Source organism: Rhinopithecus bieti, unplaced genomic scaffold (genome assembly GCF_001698545.2).
Source record: "Rhinopithecus bieti isolate Rb0 unplaced genomic scaffold, ASM169854v2 scaffold_48679, whole genome shotgun sequence".
NCBI classification, from domain to species: Eukaryota; Metazoa; Chordata; class Mammalia; order Primates; family Cercopithecidae; genus Rhinopithecus; species Rhinopithecus bieti.
In genome coordinates this window covers 423,055-439,499 of record NW_016819378.1, presented here as the reverse complement: position 1 = coordinate 439,499, position 16,445 = coordinate 423,055, and the positions used below count along the sequence as shown (strand labels likewise).

Sequence of the window (16,445 nt, the reverse complement as noted above, 5' to 3'; positions counted from 1 at the left end):
ACCCTCCCCCAACCCCCGCCTCCGGCTCCCTCCTGCAGCCGAGGCTGCTAATTTTATCCGCCCCCCGACCCTGGTCTGGGCGTTAATTGGCTGCGGCTTCATTAGCGGTTCTCAGCTCAGCCGCCCCCCTCCCCTTGGGACCTCTGGCTGGAGGAGGGAGGGGGAGCGGTGCGGACAAGCTGAGGCACCGAGGAACTCCTCATCTTCGCCTTGATTCCGGGGTCAGGGTGCCCACTGGAAGGGCAGTGTTCCCCAGGGGCTTGCCCACTGGCTCCAGCCTGAAACTGAGTCAGACACAGGTCTGACCCAGACATATCTGGGAGTGAAAAGTCAGTAAGCAGAAAATAAATATCTGCTGGCTGGCTGGCTGAATAACAGGGTCAACTGAAAAGAGGAGGGAGATCGGGAATGGTTCTGGATCCGAGATTGGCCAAAAGCAGAAGAACCCGGAAGTCTTCTAACACCAGACTTATTGCTGGAAACACCTGAGAAAAGCTGAGCCTAGAGTGGCAGGGAAGGAGGTTCTGGCTAAGGGGAGATTTCTAAGGGCTGGTATGAGAGCCTGGTGGGAATGGCTGGAATTAACAAATTAGCCTATCTGGGCCTTAGTTTCCTCACTCGTGAAGCCACAGTAAAATAGTGTGTGGTGGGGATTCGTTGAGGCTTTTTCTGTGAACATGTTGCTGTGCTGGATTGTCCTCCCCTCTTCCTCTGCCTCCTCCTCCTCTTCCTCATACATCTGGACGTCTGAGAGCAGAGTTAGGTGTCCCTGCCTGTCATTGCACTTGTCACACATTGTTACCTGTTCACCTGTTGGTATCCTAGCAGCCAGTGAGCTCTTCATATATCTCCAGGGCTATGGAATGCCTGGCATAAAGAGCTCAATATGTCTGTTGAATGAATGAATAACATTGCTACATAAGGCAATGATTCGCAAAACAACTGCTTATCAGGCTGGTCCAAGGGCAGTGATGTTTACAACTAATTGATCACAATCAGTTACAGGTTTCTTTGTTCCTTCTTCACTCCCATTGCTTCACTTGACTGGCCTTTAAAAAACAATTTTTTTGGCAGGGCGCGGTGGTTCACGCCTGTAATCCCAGCACTTTGGGAGGCCGAGGCAGGCAGATCACCTGAGGTCAGGAGTTCAAGATCAGCCTGGCCAACATGGTGAAACCCTGTCTCTACTAAAAAATATAAAAATTGGCCAGACGTGGTGGTGGGCACCTGTAATCCCAGCTACTCAGGAGGCTGAGGCAGGGAGAATTGTTTGAACCCAGAGGCAGAGGTTGAAGTGAGCGAAGATCATGCCACTGTACTCTGGCCTGGGTGACAGAGTAAGACTCTGTCTCAAAAAAGAAAACAAAAAAAAAAATTTTTTTTTTTAAGACAGTCTTGCTCTCTCACTCAGGCTGGAGTGCAGTGGCTTGATCATGGCTCACCTTGAACTCCTGGGCTCAAGTGACCCTCCTGCCTCAACCTTCCCAGTAGCTGGGACTGCATGCATATACCACCATGCCTAGCTAATTTTAAATTTTTTCTTTTGTAGAGATGGGATCTCACTATGTTGACCAGGCTGATTTAGAACTTCTGGCCTCAAGAGATCCTCCTGCCTCAGCCTCCCAAAGTGCTGGGATTACAGGCATGAGCCACCATGCCTGGCCAAAAACATTTTTTAATTAAAAAAAAAAAAAAACTTGGCTAATCAGAACCACGGAGGAGAGGTTTACTTGTGTGACAGCGTAAGTGGGCAAATGTCTACTCTTTGAGATCCATTGAATTAGAACCTCTGAAAACATACCCCACACACATATTTACATCATATGTTCCAACCCATTCTGTTGCCAAGGTTTGGGAACCTACTCCTGGGGGGGTCGATGAATTCCACTCCCAAGGGTTTCGTCCAGATGAAGTCAGGCTAAAAGGAAGATCCCTTCCATTCTCAAAGATCTATAGCCCTGGGGAAAAAAGCAGAGACCACTTACTCCTGGGACATCAAGAGGTGGACAGGTAACAAAATGGGACAAGTGAACAACAGGAGGGGCACCTTCCTCTGCTCCCAGATGTCTGAGGAGAAAGAGGAGATGCCATGTAGGAGGCAGGTCTGTGGATCAGAGGAAGAGGGGAGGACAATCCGTCACAGCGCATGTTCACAGGAAAAGCCTCATTGAATCCTCACCACACAGTATTTTCCTGTGGCTTTACCAGGGAGGAAACTGAAGCCCACATAGGCTAATGCACTAGTCCCAGAGCTGGAACTGGAAGTCAGGTCTCCGACCCTTCTAAACCATGGTGCTTTCCAGTGCTCCATAGCTCTCTATCTTGTGTGGGGGTCCAGACCTCCTGGAGTCTAATAATGCTAGCTAGATATTCAGTAGGCACCCAATAAACGTTTGTCTTGACAACAAACAGAGGGAAAACAAACAAACCCTGAAAAGCTTCAGGACAGTAAGGAGAGGGGCCGGCACTGGACCTCGGGTTTTTTTTGTTTTGTTTTGTTTTGTTTTGTTTTTTCCAGGCAAGGGCCTCCAACCCTGAGGCTGCAGACGAAAATTGTAGAGGAAAAAAAGCCAGGAGGCTGAGAACTACAATTCCCAAAAGGCCACAAAGGCGCCACCATTACGCATGCGTAGGTCCCTCCCCTTAGGCTTGGAGTCTCAACGCGCTCTTCTCGCGCATGCGTTCTTCGAATGGTCTTCTTCCGACAGCTTGGTGCCCTAGACCAGAGTTGGTGGCTGGACCTCCTGCGACTTCCGAATTGCGATGCTGTACTTCTCTTTGTTCTGGGCGGCTCGGGTAAGAATGGGGCTCCAGACGCTGGGTAATCAGTGGAAAGGAAGCTCTTCTCCTACCTTAGTTACTAGTCACAAACTCTGGGGTTCTCTTGGCTTTTCCACGCACGTGGACTGGGGCCTCAGGGAGCGGACGTGTAACTAAGGAATCCCCAAGACCCGTGGGCGCGCGTAGGGTTAACTGCGAGCCTGTCCTCATTCTGGCGATCAGACGCCCCAGGGCCTCGTGACCGCCCATTTCACGTGGCATTAGGGGAGAGGACAGCCCCGGATGCCCCGCGGATCCCGTGCTGGCGAATGAGTGGAGTTCTCGGCCTGGCCTCACAAGCTGAGCCTTTCCGACCAGCTCTGAGCCCTGCAGATGATGCAACCGAGCCTCACTGCTTGCATCAGACAGGGGTCCCGGCGGCAGTGAGGGCTGGAAGGAGGTGGAACGGGTAGGGGGCTAAGTAAGGGGAAAGGGTATTGGCTTACTCTTGGGCAGATCCCCACCCCCACCACTCCCACACAGCTCTTCCCCAGGGACTGCTAAAGGTCTACCCTCCTACCTCCATTGCTGAGGCCTGTGGCCTCAGCCCTTGCCAACTCTGCTTCTCCCCACGCTGACTGGGGTATCAGTTTATGGTGCCCTGCAGGAAGACCTTCTTGTTCCTGTGGGTGGGAAGGTTCTGGAATCTCAGTTGCCCTCTCTGGAGTTAGGGAGACATAGACTTTTGGAGGACAAACTTTGCCGAGTGGTTCATGGAGTGAGGTGGTGGGAGATTTCTGAGGTGCGGTGCAGTGAATGGAGCAAATCAGAACCACCCCCTGGACCTTGGTCTCAAGCTTGGCTCCAGAACTGGCTTTCGAAAGTGGAGGTGGGGGTAGTTAGAACTGAAACAGGCTGGCTGGACAACTGGCTGCAAGGTGTGGCCTTACAAGCATGAGTGAGGGTGGCCGGGAGATGATTTGTCCAGACTGTTGTGATTTCATCCTGACTTTTCCTGCCTCTAGCCTCTGCAGAGATGTGGGCAGCTGGTCAGGATGGCCATTCGGGCTCAGCACAGCAAGGCAGCCCAGACTCAGACTGGGGAAGCAAACAGGGGCTGGACAGGCCAGGAGAGCCTGTCGGACAGTGATCCTGAGATGTGGGAGTTGCTGCAGAGGGAGAAGGACAGGCAGTGTCGTGGCCTGGAGCTCATTGCCTCAGAGGTGGGACCTGGGGAGATGGGCAGGGGTTGGGCCACCATGGGTACAGGAAGTAACAAAGTTATCTTAACTGATATTTCTCCAAAACCCCCTTTCACACTCAGGACCTTTCTTTGGGCTTTATCTTCCTTTCTTATCTCTCTGAAGCAAAGGCAGGGCAAGTCCAGTTTATGGGGTTAGGGCATTAGGGAGCCTCCAGGGTCCCTAGAGTCTCATCTGATCCCTTCCTTCCTCCTATGAGGAAGGAGGAGCCTAGAAGCACAAGTTTGAGTGGGTAGGTGGCATTGAGGGGCCACCGCTCATGGCAGCTGGGTTTCTGAGAATGCTGCCTCTGGCTTTGCCCCAGGCCTGGTGCTGAGTGAATGGAGCTTTCTGCAGGGAGTATCCCCGCTTTCAGCTCTGGCTCTGGCAGGGAGGGACTGTGGGAGTCCAGGGGAAGGAGCTCAATACCTTCTGACATTGCCCCCCACCACCCCAGAACTTCTGCAGCCGAGCTGCGCTGGAGGCCCTGGGGTCCTGTCTGAACAACAAGTACTCGGAGGGTTATCCTGGCAAGAGGTGAGGGCTGGAGGGCAGTGTCAGGGATGGTGCTCCCAGTGGGGGAACCCACCTGTACCTTCCCAGTGTTCATTGAGGAGTGAACTTCCCAGTCCTTTGCTGCTGGTTGAGAGTCCTTTCTCTGTGCCCTCATCACCCCTCTCCCATGGCAGATATTATGGGGGAGCAGAGGTGGTGGATGAAATTGAGCTGCTGTGCCAGCGCCGGGCCTTGGAAGCCTTTGACCTGGATCCTGCACAGTGGGGAGTCAATGTCCAGCCCTACTCTGGGTCCCCAGCCAACCTGGCTGTCTACACAGCCCTTCTGCAACCTCATGACCGGATCATGGGGCTGGACCTGCCCGATGGGGGCCAGTGAGTATGGATGGGCTGGCTGATGGTCTTGGCGGGCAGGATTGGTGTGGGAAAGGAGTTATTTATTGAATACCTACTGTGGACCATACAGATGGAATAGGCCTTGCCCTGTCCTGCATGTCACAGTGGATGAGGAAGATAAGATCCCAGTTACAGTGCCTACCACAGAGTGGACAGAGCAGTAAGGCAGTGTGTGCTAGGACTGGTGTTCCAGGGACAGAGAACTGTGGAGTTGAAGGGAGCAGTTAAGTCTGGGAGTCCTTCCACCCAGGCCTCCTTACTTCCTCTCACTTCCCAGTCTCACCCACGGCTACATGTCTGACGTCAAGCGGATATCAGCCACGTCCATCTTCTTCGAGTCTATGCCCTATAAGCTCAACGTGAGTGCTCCAGGGTGTGGGGAGGGGCTCTTAGCCCTGGTGGGGGTCCTCTCCTGGAGAAGCTGAGGGACTGAAGTGCTGGGCTGTCCTTAGGGTCAAGGAGGAGAGTGAGCTGCCCTGCTTCCTTCTCAGGGCTTTAGCTGTTTGTGTGTCTGTCCAGCCCAAAACTGGCCTCATTGACTATGACCAGCTGGCACTGACTGCTCGACTTTTCCGACCGCGGCTCATCATAGCTGGCACCAGTGCCTATGCTCGCCTCATTGACTATGCCCGCATGAGAGAGGTTGGTGGGGGGCTGAAGACTGGGCACCTCCCCAGGGGGTGGTGAGGAGGTGTGAGAGGAGGGCAGCTTTGGGCAGGCCTCTCCAGGCCCTCCCCAGGCTGAGGCCTTGCTTCTGTACCTGCCCAGGTGTGTGATGAAGTCAAAGCACACCTGCTGGCAGACATGGCTCACATCAGTGGCCTGGTGGCTGCCAAGGTGATTCCCTCGCCTTTCAAGCACGCGGACATCGTCACCACCACTACTCACAAGACTCTTCGAGGGGCCAGGTCAGGCTCCCTGAGGTTGGGCCTTGCCTTTCCCTGCCTTCAGGCCTATTCCTGGGGCACTGTTGGCCTGGACCTGAGAGGAATTCATTCCCACCTGCAGCTCTTAAGATTCCTACCCAGTCTGTGACAGTTCTCCTTCTCTTGCCATGGTAGCCATGCCCTGGCAGGGGGTTTGGGATGGGATTGAGGGACTGATTCCCTTTACCACTGGAACCCAGTGTACCTAGCCCACGTGAGGCGTGCCCTTGGGGCCCAGGTCCACCAGCTTCCTCTGCCTTCTCTGTGCCTTGTCCTTCTTTTGAGCTTAGACTCTGACCACCCACCTCTCACATAGGTCAGGGCTCATCTTCTACCGGAAAGGGGTGAAGGCTGTGGACCCCAAGACTGGCCGGGAGATCCCTTACACATTTGAGGACCGAATCAACTTTGCCGTGTTCCCATCCCTGCAGGGGGGCCCCCACAATCATGCCATTGCTGCAGTAGCTGTGGCCCTAAAGCAGGTTGGGCATCCTATCCCTGTAGGGTGTCGGGGGACAATGGCCTGGAGGCTTAGATCCTGCACCTTGCTAACTGATGCTGGGGCTAATGGAAGGGAAATGCCAGGATGGAAGGGGTCAAGGCTGGGGTCACAGAGCTATGCCGAGGGTGCAGGGCCAGAGGGTAGTGCAGGGCTTGGGTCCGGGCCTAGGGTCACAGCTGCTACTGTCTCATCTCCAGGCTTGCACCCCTGTGTTCCGGGAGTACTCCCTGCAGGTTCTGAAGAATGCTCGGGCCATGGCGGACGCCCTGCTAGAGCGAGGCTACTCACTGGTATCGGGTGAGCCAGCAGGGGATGGGTGAGGGCCTCTGTAGCTTCAGGCAGAGGCCCAGGAGACTCACCACTCCCCATTTCTTACCCACCTTAGGTGGTACTGACAATCACCTGGTGCTGGTGGACCTGCGGCCCAAGGGCCTGGATGGAGCTCGGGCTGAGCGGGTGCTGGAGCTTGTATCCATCACTGCCAACAAGAACACCTGTCCTGGAGACCGAAGTGCCATCACACCAGGGGGCCTGCGGCTTGGTGAGACCTGGGGTTCTAGGAGGGAAGGGGCTCCCGTGCTGGATGACTGCCGGGTGACCTTGGGCTATGCTCATCCCTCCCCTTGTGCCTCATTCCAGGGACCCCGGCCTTGACTTCTCGACAGTTCCGTGAGGATGACTTCCGGAGAGTTGTGGACTTTATAGATGAAGGGGTCAACATTGGCTTAGAGGTGAAGACCAAGACTGGTGAGTGAGCAAGAAGGAACCCAGGGCCAGCCAGTTCCCACTCACTGTCTGCTCCCTCCCCCAGCTGATCTCACTGCCTTCCCTAGAGCTCTGACCACTTGTTTCCTCACCCTCTCTCTCTAGCCAAGCTCCAGGATTTCAAATCCTTCCTGCTCAAGGACTCAGAAACAAGTCAGCGTCTGGCCGACCTCAGGCAACGGGTGGAGCAGTTTGCCAGGGGCTTCCCCATGCCTGGTTTTGATGAGCATTGAAGGCACCTGGGAAATGAGGCCCACAGACTGGAAGTTACTCTCCCTCCCCCTACCTGGGCCAGTGAAATAGAAAGCCTTTCTATTTTTTGGTGGGGGAGGGAAGACCTCTCACCTAGGGCAAGAGCCAGGTATTACCCCCTTCCCAGAATTTGTAACTGAGAAGATCTTTCCTTTTCCCTTTTTCAGTAACAAGACTTAGAAGGAGGGCCCAGGCACTTTCTGTTTGAACCCCTGTCAGGATCACAGTGTCAGAGATGCGTGCTCTTTCTTAGGGAAGTTGGGGAGTGCCCTTCAGAGCCAGTGGCAGGCAGGGGTGGGTAGGCACCCTCCTTCCTGTTTTTATCTAATAAAATACCAACCTGCCCTGAGTTTCCATTACTGTAGGTGGGGTCCTCTGGGCCAAACAGTGATTTGTCTCCTTCAATGTGTACACTCCTCCCCTCCCACCACCTCTACCACAAGGACCCCCGGGGCTGCAGCCTCCTCCCTCTGTCTCTGATCAGAGCCGACACCAGACGTGATTAGCAGGCGCAGCAAATTCAATTTGTTAAATGAAATTGTATTTTGCCCACGGCTGCTTCTGTTTGATCCCTGGGGACAGAGGGAAGCAAGGGAGGGGAGCAGCAAGGGGAGGCCCAGGTATGGGGCTGGAGGGGGTACTGGTGGCAGCGAGAGGCAGCGGGCTTGGGCAGGGGAGGAGTGCGCTGCGCCTCAGGAGGCAAAGGTGCGCCAGCCTGAGCAGACCCTGGACCAGCTGGAGCTGAGCAGCACCGCCCCTGGGCTGGCTCCCAGAGCCTGGGCGAACGTGGAGCCTGCCACGTCTCTTGGCACTCAGAGGTCCCTGCTTCTTGTTGGCTCATGTAGGCCACGCTCAACACGTAGCCTGTGCCACACCCTTCGAGGCCTGGGTAGGAGGGCAGAGGGGCTGGTCTGGGCTCTTTTGATGGACCCCTGCTGGTGCTGCCTGCCTCCTCCTCCCCCACGTGGGACTCAAGCCAAGGGTCAGAGGCGCTTCCGCTGCTGGGAGCAAGGGAGGAGAGTAGGGGAGGAGCAGCCTCCCCTCTGCGTGGGAACCCGGCCTGTGTAAGCAGGAGCGGGACAGGGTGGCCAGACTGACGCCTTGGGGCCTGAGGGAAGGAGTGGAAGAAGTGGATGGGCTGGCTGTCCGTGGTTTGCATGGCACTGGCAGCCCAGCCTGGCTTAGAAGTCTGGCCGGTCCTTCTTTAGCTTCTTATAATCAGTGGAAACTGCAAGGAACTAAGAGGAGAGGGAAAGGGGGTTGCGCTGAGTGCTCCAAGCCTCCCTTTGCTTATGGTACGGGAGTTGTGGGTCCCCGGACCAGGAGGTAAGAGGATGGGGGGGTGACTCTAGAGCCATCAAGAGGTACCTTGTATTGGTCATTGGGGCTCAGGCGGTTCCAGGGCTCCGGGTTGTTCTTTCTGTCCCAGCTGTGGAGCAGGAAGGGGAGGGTTAGGGTCTTCTCCTTGGGACCCAGGACTCTGTAACCCAATTTGACCCCCAAGCTCCAGCTAGAGGCTCTGGCCCCACCCCCGTACCCCCGCCTCGTGCCCTGGGAGTCCCATTTCCCAGAGACTGACAAAGGAACGGTCATATTAGCAGATGCTGACAAGTGAGACAAGAAGCCTGTCACCATTGTCAGCATGGGACTGGGTGGCAAACTGACCAGCGGGGCCCAGGGACTCCTACTTGCTACCTGCCACCCTAGGTTAACCCTGAGAGCAGAGTCGTGGGAATCAGAGATCCCAAGGGGCTGGGTTTCTGGTGATGGCCGGGAATCATAAAGCCGTTGGTGCGCCTTTCACTTCTGTACCCCCTCCGCGGGCCGGGTGTGAAATCTCCGCCCCACACTGGTCCCCAATGCCACCCCCAGCAGCTCACCCAGCCACACTCCCAGTGCTCTGGCAAGGACTTAGAGGTACCCAAAAGCCCGAGCCCGCCGCTGGCGGAGCAGCGTCGTCATGGCAACCAGGCCGGGGAGAGGCGTGGGTTCTGCATTTCAGGGCGGGCCAAGCTGAGGAGTGAGCAGTCAGGTGGGCTGGATAAAGCGGTCTCCCACGTCAGTGGGCTCCAGCCCTGAGGTCGGTACAGTCGAAGGTGCATGCAGCAGGGCACGGGATCCTTACTAGGGCCGCCTATTTCCACCCTATCTTGCCACACCCAGCCCCCACTGAGCATCCCAAGCCCGGCCTTTACCAGACGTCGGGGCTGCGCAGGGCGAGTCGCAGCAAGTAGAGCGCAGCGCTGCCCATGCCCAGGCAGATGAAGCCGATCATCGGGATGATCTGTGGGGAAGATGAAGAGCACTTCTGGGGTCAGCCCTCTCCCCGCAGTCACCCTTCACAAGTTTTTGTGCCCACCCCAACCCCACCCTGGGTCTGGTGTTCCCTCCCTGGAATCTCCTACAACCATATTTCCTGGCATGGTCTCCCTCACCCTACAGCAATCCTGTCCAAGATAGTAGATTTGTGGGACACAGGGACTTTTCGGAGAGAGACTGGGGCAACCTTAGGGGAAGATTATGAGTGCTGAGGGACCTGGGCACAAGGCAAGGCACTGGGGGATTTGAAGGGTGGGGCAGCAGGAAAGTTAGGAGTTAGAGGTTCTGAGGACAGGACTCACCCCCGGATGTCTTTTGATCTGCTGGTAGAAGCGGGCCCCAAGACTGGCTCCTGCCATATCGTTTTTCCAGTGTCTGGTCTTCTCCAGTGGCTCTGTCCTCTCCCTCCTCCTGGGGTCCCGCCCCTGAGTGGGGAGGGATCAGCCCGGCCCAGAGCAGCTTAGCTTGGCCCAGCCCGTGCTTCTTTGGACTCGCCCCACCCCGACTTAGCTCACTTTCTCCTCAATTCCAGGCCCAAAGGCTGGAGGGGAATTGTCTGGGAGCCAAGTGGTTTCTGCTCTCCCATTCTCTCCTCCAGATGCCTGCACCATCATTCTTGGGGCTTTTGGCATCTGAGGGAAGGACCTCACTGGCATAGGACCCCATAAGATGTGGGAGGAGGCATGGTCATGGGACGAGCACTTAGCAAAATGCATGTGTAGAGTGTTCACAGGTGGGACCAGGAGGGGCCAGGGCCAGTGAAGCCATGTGCAGCACTTCCCTGACACCCCTAGAGCTGTCCAGGAGCAGGTCCTGAGAACCCTAGTTCTGTCCCCCTCACAGTATAGTGGGGGAAGGAGGAAGACAGGCCCACACCATAAAGCTCCGCCAGCCCCTCTTGTTCTGAGTGGTTTCTTCAGGTTGTGGTCAAACTGGAATTGTGGTTGGAGGCTGGAAGACCAGGTGTATCTTAATCATGGCTCAGGATCAGGATGGAATACGCAGGTTTATTTATTCTACCACAGTCATGGCAGTGGGGCTTGAGAGACTTGCTTGCTCTGCCTACCTGGGGTAGGGTAAAGGTGGGGCCGCCCAAGGAGGCCATCCCCTTCCTCTGGCTGTGGGATGGAGAGGAAGGGAATGGAGTGGGGGAAACAGGAAAGATCGGACAGATGTTGAAAGAGAGCAAGACACAGACACAGAACTGCGAGCGATTCCCTCCTGTCCTCAACCATCTCAGGTGGGTGCTATGCTGCCGGGGTGGGGAAGCTCACAGCCCCCCTCTCTGGGGAATTTGGGTCTTAGGGACGCAGGAACCGAGTCCTAATATCTCTCCCAACTCCCACCATAACCTCCACCACCCCCTCCCTCCTCGCTGCTGAACCTGCAGAGCACCCCCCACCTCCCCTTCCAGAGCCCGCCCTGTGGAGGGCGCGGGCGGGAGCCAGTTATGCACCCATCGCTGGGATCCTCGGGGTACAGGGAGGGAGAGGGCGCTTTCTAGGGTCCCCCTCCCTTTCCTTCGCACTGATACCTCCGCCGCCCCCTACTCTGACAAGCGCGGCTGTAATTAGGCTGCGGGGTCCCGGGCTCTCCGCCTCCCTCCGGTGGATAATGAGATAAAGTGTCAGAGACACGGCGAGAACAAAGAGACAGAGACTCGCTGCGATTTGTATGGGGGGCGGGGGAGCGGGGCTGATGGGATGTCAGAGCCTCCAGCAGCCCAGCCCTCCCAGAGAGCCCGCGCCTCCAGGGCCCAGGAAGGGAGGGTGTGTCCTGTCACCCGCGTACCCCAGCCCTCCAGTCTCTGGGACCAAAAAGCAACCCCAGAGCTCGAACTCCAGCGGCCGCACAGCTGGGCTGCACATCTGGTTCTCTGTGGCACAGCTGGGGAGCCAGGACGCCGGAAGGGGCGCCTGGTCCTTGCGCCTTTGCTCACGGGCCCTCGCCTGCCTCCTTGTGCCCTTTCTTCTGAGTTCCGGTGATCCCGGCCAGGTCCCAAATTCTCTGTCACGCTCCTTTTCCAGGGCCGCCGCTGTTCCTCCGGCCTTGGGCCTCCGTCCAGCTCACCGAGCTGCAACGTTACGTTATTGCCTCCACTCCGCCTCTCCGCCACTCTTTGACCCTTCTCCTGCTTCTGGTCCCTGTCTCTGTGAACTTATTTCTAACCCCCCTTCCATCTTTGGTTCTCGTCTCTGGCTCGTGACCCATGGGGCCGATCTGGAACACAGGACTCCTTGAGTTCCGGATCCCATCTCTCCTTGCTCCCCACACTTTCCCACCACGAGGACTCAGGCCACGCTGGCCCAGCGGGGTGAGGGACAGCAGGAGTCATTAGTCGCAGATTAGGCGCGGCCCTGGATCCCGCTGGGACTGGACTCCAAGCGCTAACCCACACCAGGATCCCAATCCGCGCGCTGGCTGCACAGCGGGTCAAAGGCAGCGGGACTCAGCGGATTCAGCGTGTTGCAGGGGCCGTGGGCACGGGCGCCCCCTGGAGGCCGAGGGGCCCCCAAGCTCGGGGAAGAGGCCTTGGGCACCCCCTATCCTGCAGTGCCGACCCTGCACTCCCGGCATTCGGGCAGCTAAGTTGGTGCCTGGAGTCTCCGTCCACGCCCAGCCAGTTACTCCGCCACTCCCGCCGCCAAGACAGTGGGTCCCGCAGCCTCCACTCTTCTCGTGTGAGATGGGACCGGAGGGCGGAGAGGGGACGCGGAAGCTCCTGTCTCGCCAGCCACAGTCAGCACTCAGGGTTCAGGCGGGTTCCTCTTCTGGGGCTGGGCAGACTCAGATGCCTGGGGGCGGGGAAGGCGGGGGCTTCATCTCTGCTTCTGGGCTGCAGATTCGAGATTGCCCTAAACCCTCTGACCCGGCCTGTCCTAGCCTCTCACTGCCCTTCTTTCTGCCTCTTGTTCGGGCGGTATGTCTGCTTCCTCTCTCTGGGTATGTCCATCTCTCTCTTCCTGATCATTCTGGCTGTGTCTGTCTGCTCTCTTTCTTGCTGCCTTCCCTACCTGGCTTTGTCCCTCTGCATCGGTTTCTCTGTGTCTCTCTGTGTCTCGCTCCCTCCCTTCACATCTCTCCATCTAACTATGTCTCTCTTTACTAACGCCTCTCTTTGTCTCTGTCTTTATTTCTGTCTCTCCCCGACCCCATTCCCCAGCTCTATTCCTATTTCCTGAGTTGCTGCTTCTGGGGACTGCAGCAGCCCAACAGGGCAGCCCGGGGACGCCTCAGGGCACTGCCCAGGGTTCTCCTCCTCAGTGCCCGGGGTCCTCCTCCTGGTCACCTCCACATGCCCGTCACCTCCGCGCAGCGTTGGTCTTCCCGCCGCGGCTGTGGGACGTGGAGGGGCGCCCGGGAGGGAAGACACAGGGCCCAGCATCTGCTCGGGAGCCCCGGGGCCCCTGACCCCCTCTGCAGTTATTAAGGGCGCCGGTTCCCGAGGCACCGAGATGATCATGATTGCATCAGCCAGACAGAAGCGAAGCCGGGAGCTGCGCGGTGAGCGAGCAAGTGAGACAAAGACGCCCGCGCCATCTGTTTATGCAAAGCGCTCTCCGCCGGGCACCCCGGCGTCCGGCTCCTGGCCGGGCTTGGGGCAAGGGTCATAAGCCCATTCCCACCAGGCGCCCCCACCGCGCCTTGGCTTCCCCTCTCCTCAGCACCCAGAGGGGCCGCGGGGCGAGCGGAACGGAGAAGGGGCGGGGGTGTTGATGTGATTGGAGCGGACGCGGCTGTTTCTTCAATAATGGATGGAGATGATGCGGACGGCGAAGCCGAGCTGGCCGGGAGAGTAGAGAGGAATAGAAATGGGGAAAGGAAGGAGTGGGGGCGGGAGACTCACTCCGGCGCGCGCGCGCACACGCGTCACACTGTCATTCGGATACACGCCGCCGCGCGGCTCACACCCAGGCACACGCCCACGCACTGTCACCGAGACACACATACCTGCAGGCGGAGACGCGATAGCAACACACACTCCCCGCTGGCTCTTCCTGATTTTCACACATACCTGCAGGCGGAGACGCACGGAAACGCCCCCACGCGGAGGCACATCCGGGCAAAATCACCCAGATGGGAGCTGGGGAGCGGGAAGTGGACAAACCCGACAGATATAGACACACTCGGGGCACAGACACACACCCGGACACAGAGTCGGACACACATGGGGCTCGGGTGGACACACCTCATATACCCAGGGAACGGACACACACAAACCACACGCCGGGGATACAGACGTCCATAATTGCCAGGGGCACGGAGAGACCACCCACACCCACTCAGAGGCTAGCACACCTTAGTATATGCAAGAGTTGCCATCTGTGCCCTGCAGGGTGGAATGTGGCAGGGAGGTCCTCAGGGTCTCCGGAGCAGGCCTCGTTAACCTAGCAGTATAATGAGGTCTTGGTGACAGGAGGCGCCTGGGGCTGTGGACTAAGAGGCCCGTGCGCCAGGGCTTAGCTGCCTGTAAGCGTCCTTGACTGGCCCCTAGGGAGCGTGGTGTCGATGTTGGGCCGCCCCTGAGCAGCAGACCCGGCGGACCCCACAGACCCAAATCCGGCAGTTTGGTGGAGGGAGAGCCCAAAGGGAACATTGGAGCTGCACCAGGAGATTCTCAGGATCCCCAACACGGCTGCCAGTGGGGTTTATAGAGAGGGTCACTCTGTACTCTGCCTTTTCCCCCCGTGCTGCCCAGTCTTCCAACTTCAAGGGGCACGTGTGTGTGTGTGTGTGTGTGTGTGTGCGTGCGCGCGCACTGAGTGGGCAGTGGAGGACGTTGGGGTGCGGGTTGTCTTGTACCCCAGTACCGGCCCTTCCTCGGATCTGTTTTCAATTCATTCTGCTCCTTGGCCCAGACTTATGACCTTTGCAGCGTGCGGCAGTATCATCCATCACCCAGGCGCCGCTTACGGGGATGAAGGGCGCTGGGAGCTCACACAGGGTCGCTGTCACGCCTACCGCGCTCTCTGGGGACCTCCTCTCTGGCCTGCAGGCCAGGGCTTAACAGTCTTGGTGAGTACTGAGGGGAGGCTGTGACCATGGGGCTCGATTGGGACACTGGGTCACATGTCCCCACCCCTGGTACCCTAGCACCCCTCCTTCAAGTTCAGCACAGCCTGTTTCCCCGCTTTTCCCGCCCCCCTTCTCTCGGGCCCTTTGCTTAATTTCCTGTTAACTGCTGATAAATCCAATTAAACCGCCGCTCTAATTAGGGACAGCTGCCGGCTCAGTGAGACTAGGGAGGGGGGCGCCCCCCGAGTGTAGGGAGAGAACAGCCGTTCTCCCTGCTCCTCGGCATCCGCACACCAGCATTGCCGCCCAATGAGCCAGTAAATTGGTTTTGCCTGAGCATTGAGGGGGGCCCTCTCGAGGATCTCGGGGGGCTCTGGTTTTGAGTCCCTCAGACCTTGATGAATAGAGACGACCTGAGCCCTCGCGGTCCCTCCCCTCATACATTCCTGTTAGGTAGATTTCAAGGAAGGATGAGGACAGAAGGCTTGATTTGCGTGTGGTTGGTGTGTTTGCCTGTGATCTGCTCCTATTCCAGCTCAATCGCGATTAAAGGGGGGTTTTCTTTAATGACTCCACCTCCATCCCCTCAGGCATCCGGGACCGTCAAGGGCAAAGGGAACAGAAAACTGAACCCGGTCCTGCAGTCTTCCTGTGTGCTTCCCTACCCCCATCACACCTCAGCCTTCTGGAAGGGGGGCGCGCCTGTCCCAGGCCCTCCTCCCAGCTGAGTCTCTGCCTTCCCCCCGCCAGCAGCAGATGGTGCCCGGGCTCCCGCTGCCAACCTTGCTAGGCGGTGCCAACCTCAGTCCTGGCAGACAACGGGCAGACGAGAACAGGATCTCCTGGCTGGCCAAGCCGACCCTCCCCCACCCGGCATCGAGCTCAAGACCCCCCCACAGGCTTGCCCCACTCCAGCGACCACTTCAGCCTCCCTCTCACTGGGTCCGCTCCCAGGTCCCCAAACTCCTCGTCTCCTTCTGCTCCCTTCCCCACACCTTCCCGCTCCTCGCCACCTGCCGCCCTGACCAGGGCCGGCGTATTTGCATATTTACATATGCAAATAATAACATTTGCATACAGCGCTCCGCAGGGGTGTCTCCGCGAGAGCCGGTTAGCTGTCTGCCCTGCGTCCTCACTCGGTACCTGTCGGAAAGGGTTAGGGCAGGGGCCGCGCGGGAGGGGTTAGGCCCCCGGCCTAGCTAGCTCGGTTCCCGGAGGACTTGAGGAAGTGTTGCCATGGAGACGGCACGCACCCCACCCCCTCCCAGGCCCAGGGTCTCGGGCTTGGTGTCTCTGGTTCTCTCCCCTTACCCACCCTCTACCCCCTCCCCATCCCTCGCTCTCCAACCGAGATCTTGCATCGCCCCCTGGCGGCCCAGCTCGGCGCCAAGCCAGATTCCGAAATACAAGGGGCTGCCTGCGGCTAAATAGCCAAGAGCAAGGGGGACCTACCCTACTACAAGATCCGGCTCCCAGCCGCTGGGGCGCGGGGGCGGCAACTGCAGCTCCGCGCTCCCCTTTCTTCACTGACCACAGAGGCCTCACCTGGCGGGAGCACTTGTCTTCCCACCTCCCGCCAACCTCAGCCCAGATGGGTCTCAGGCTACCCGATGGTAACGAGGTGGGGCAGTTAGGGAGGATTCTCCACCCCTCCGCAGGCCGTCTCCTCAACCCCAGTTAAAGAACAACTTTTCTAAGTTTTGTCAAAAGTTTAATAAAACTTGCAACATTCGACAGTTCGCCCTCCCTCGCC

General features: G+C 57.9%; 3 protein-coding genes across 15 annotated transcripts; 2 read left to right on the top strand and 1 right to left on the bottom strand.

Annotated features, from left to right (window-relative positions):
- Window positions 1–2,568: 2,568 nt before the first annotated feature.
- SHMT2 (serine hydroxymethyltransferase 2) lies at window positions 2,569–7,907 on the top strand. Of its 8 annotated transcripts, none has more exons than XM_017858873.1 (12): window positions 2,569–2,796; window positions 3,786–3,983; window positions 4,459–4,538; window positions 4,691–4,891; window positions 5,190–5,271; window positions 5,432–5,554; window positions 5,681–5,820; window positions 6,155–6,320; window positions 6,538–6,637; window positions 6,726–6,881; window positions 6,980–7,087; window positions 7,211–7,905. In XM_017858873.1, exons 1-12 carry the CDS (start codon window positions 2,764–2,766, stop codon window positions 7,336–7,338), a joined length of 1,515 nt encoding a protein of 504 aa, XP_017714362.1. In that variant the 5' UTR covers window positions 2,569–2,763; the 3' UTR covers window positions 7,339–7,905. The 8 variants fall into 8 exon arrangements, with proteins under 8 accessions (XP_017714362.1, XP_017714367.1, XP_017714361.1 ...); XM_017858876.1 differs by having other exon boundaries at window positions 2,648–2,796; window positions 5,404–5,554; window positions 7,211–7,900; XM_017858877.1 differs by lacking the exon at window positions 2,569–2,796 and adding an exon at window positions 2,824–3,229 and having other exon boundaries at window positions 5,404–5,554; window positions 7,211–7,900.
- On the bottom strand, window positions 7,877–14,014 carry COXFA4L2 (cytochrome c oxidase hypoxia associated subunit FA4L2). The gene is made up of 5 exons (XM_017858885.1): window positions 13,976–14,014; window positions 9,979–10,101; window positions 9,553–9,641; window positions 8,726–8,786; window positions 7,877–8,595 (listed from the first exon to the last, which is right to left on the bottom strand). The coding sequence occupies exons 1-5, from the start codon at window positions 13,997–13,999 to the stop codon at window positions 8,539–8,541; spliced, it is 354 nt and encodes a 117-aa protein (XP_017714374.1). The 5' UTR covers window positions 14,000–14,014; the 3' UTR covers window positions 7,877–8,538.
- Window positions 10,515–16,380, top strand: LOC108519698 (uncharacterized). 6 transcript variants are annotated; one of them, XM_017858882.1, is made up of 4 exons: window positions 10,515–12,415; window positions 12,840–13,180; window positions 14,553–14,692; window positions 15,443–16,380. In XM_017858882.1, exons 2-4 carry the CDS (start codon window positions 13,132–13,134, stop codon window positions 15,893–15,895), a joined length of 642 nt encoding a protein of 213 aa, XP_017714371.1. In that variant the 5' UTR covers window positions 10,515–12,415; window positions 12,840–13,131; the 3' UTR covers window positions 15,896–16,380. The 6 variants fall into 6 exon arrangements, 4 of the variants coding, with proteins under 4 accessions (XP_017714371.1, XP_017714372.1, XP_017714370.1 ...); XR_001882694.1 differs by having other exon boundaries at window positions 10,515–13,180; window positions 14,536–14,692; XR_001882693.1 differs by having other exon boundaries at window positions 10,515–13,192; window positions 14,536–14,692.
- Window positions 16,381–16,445: the final 65 nt, after the last annotated feature.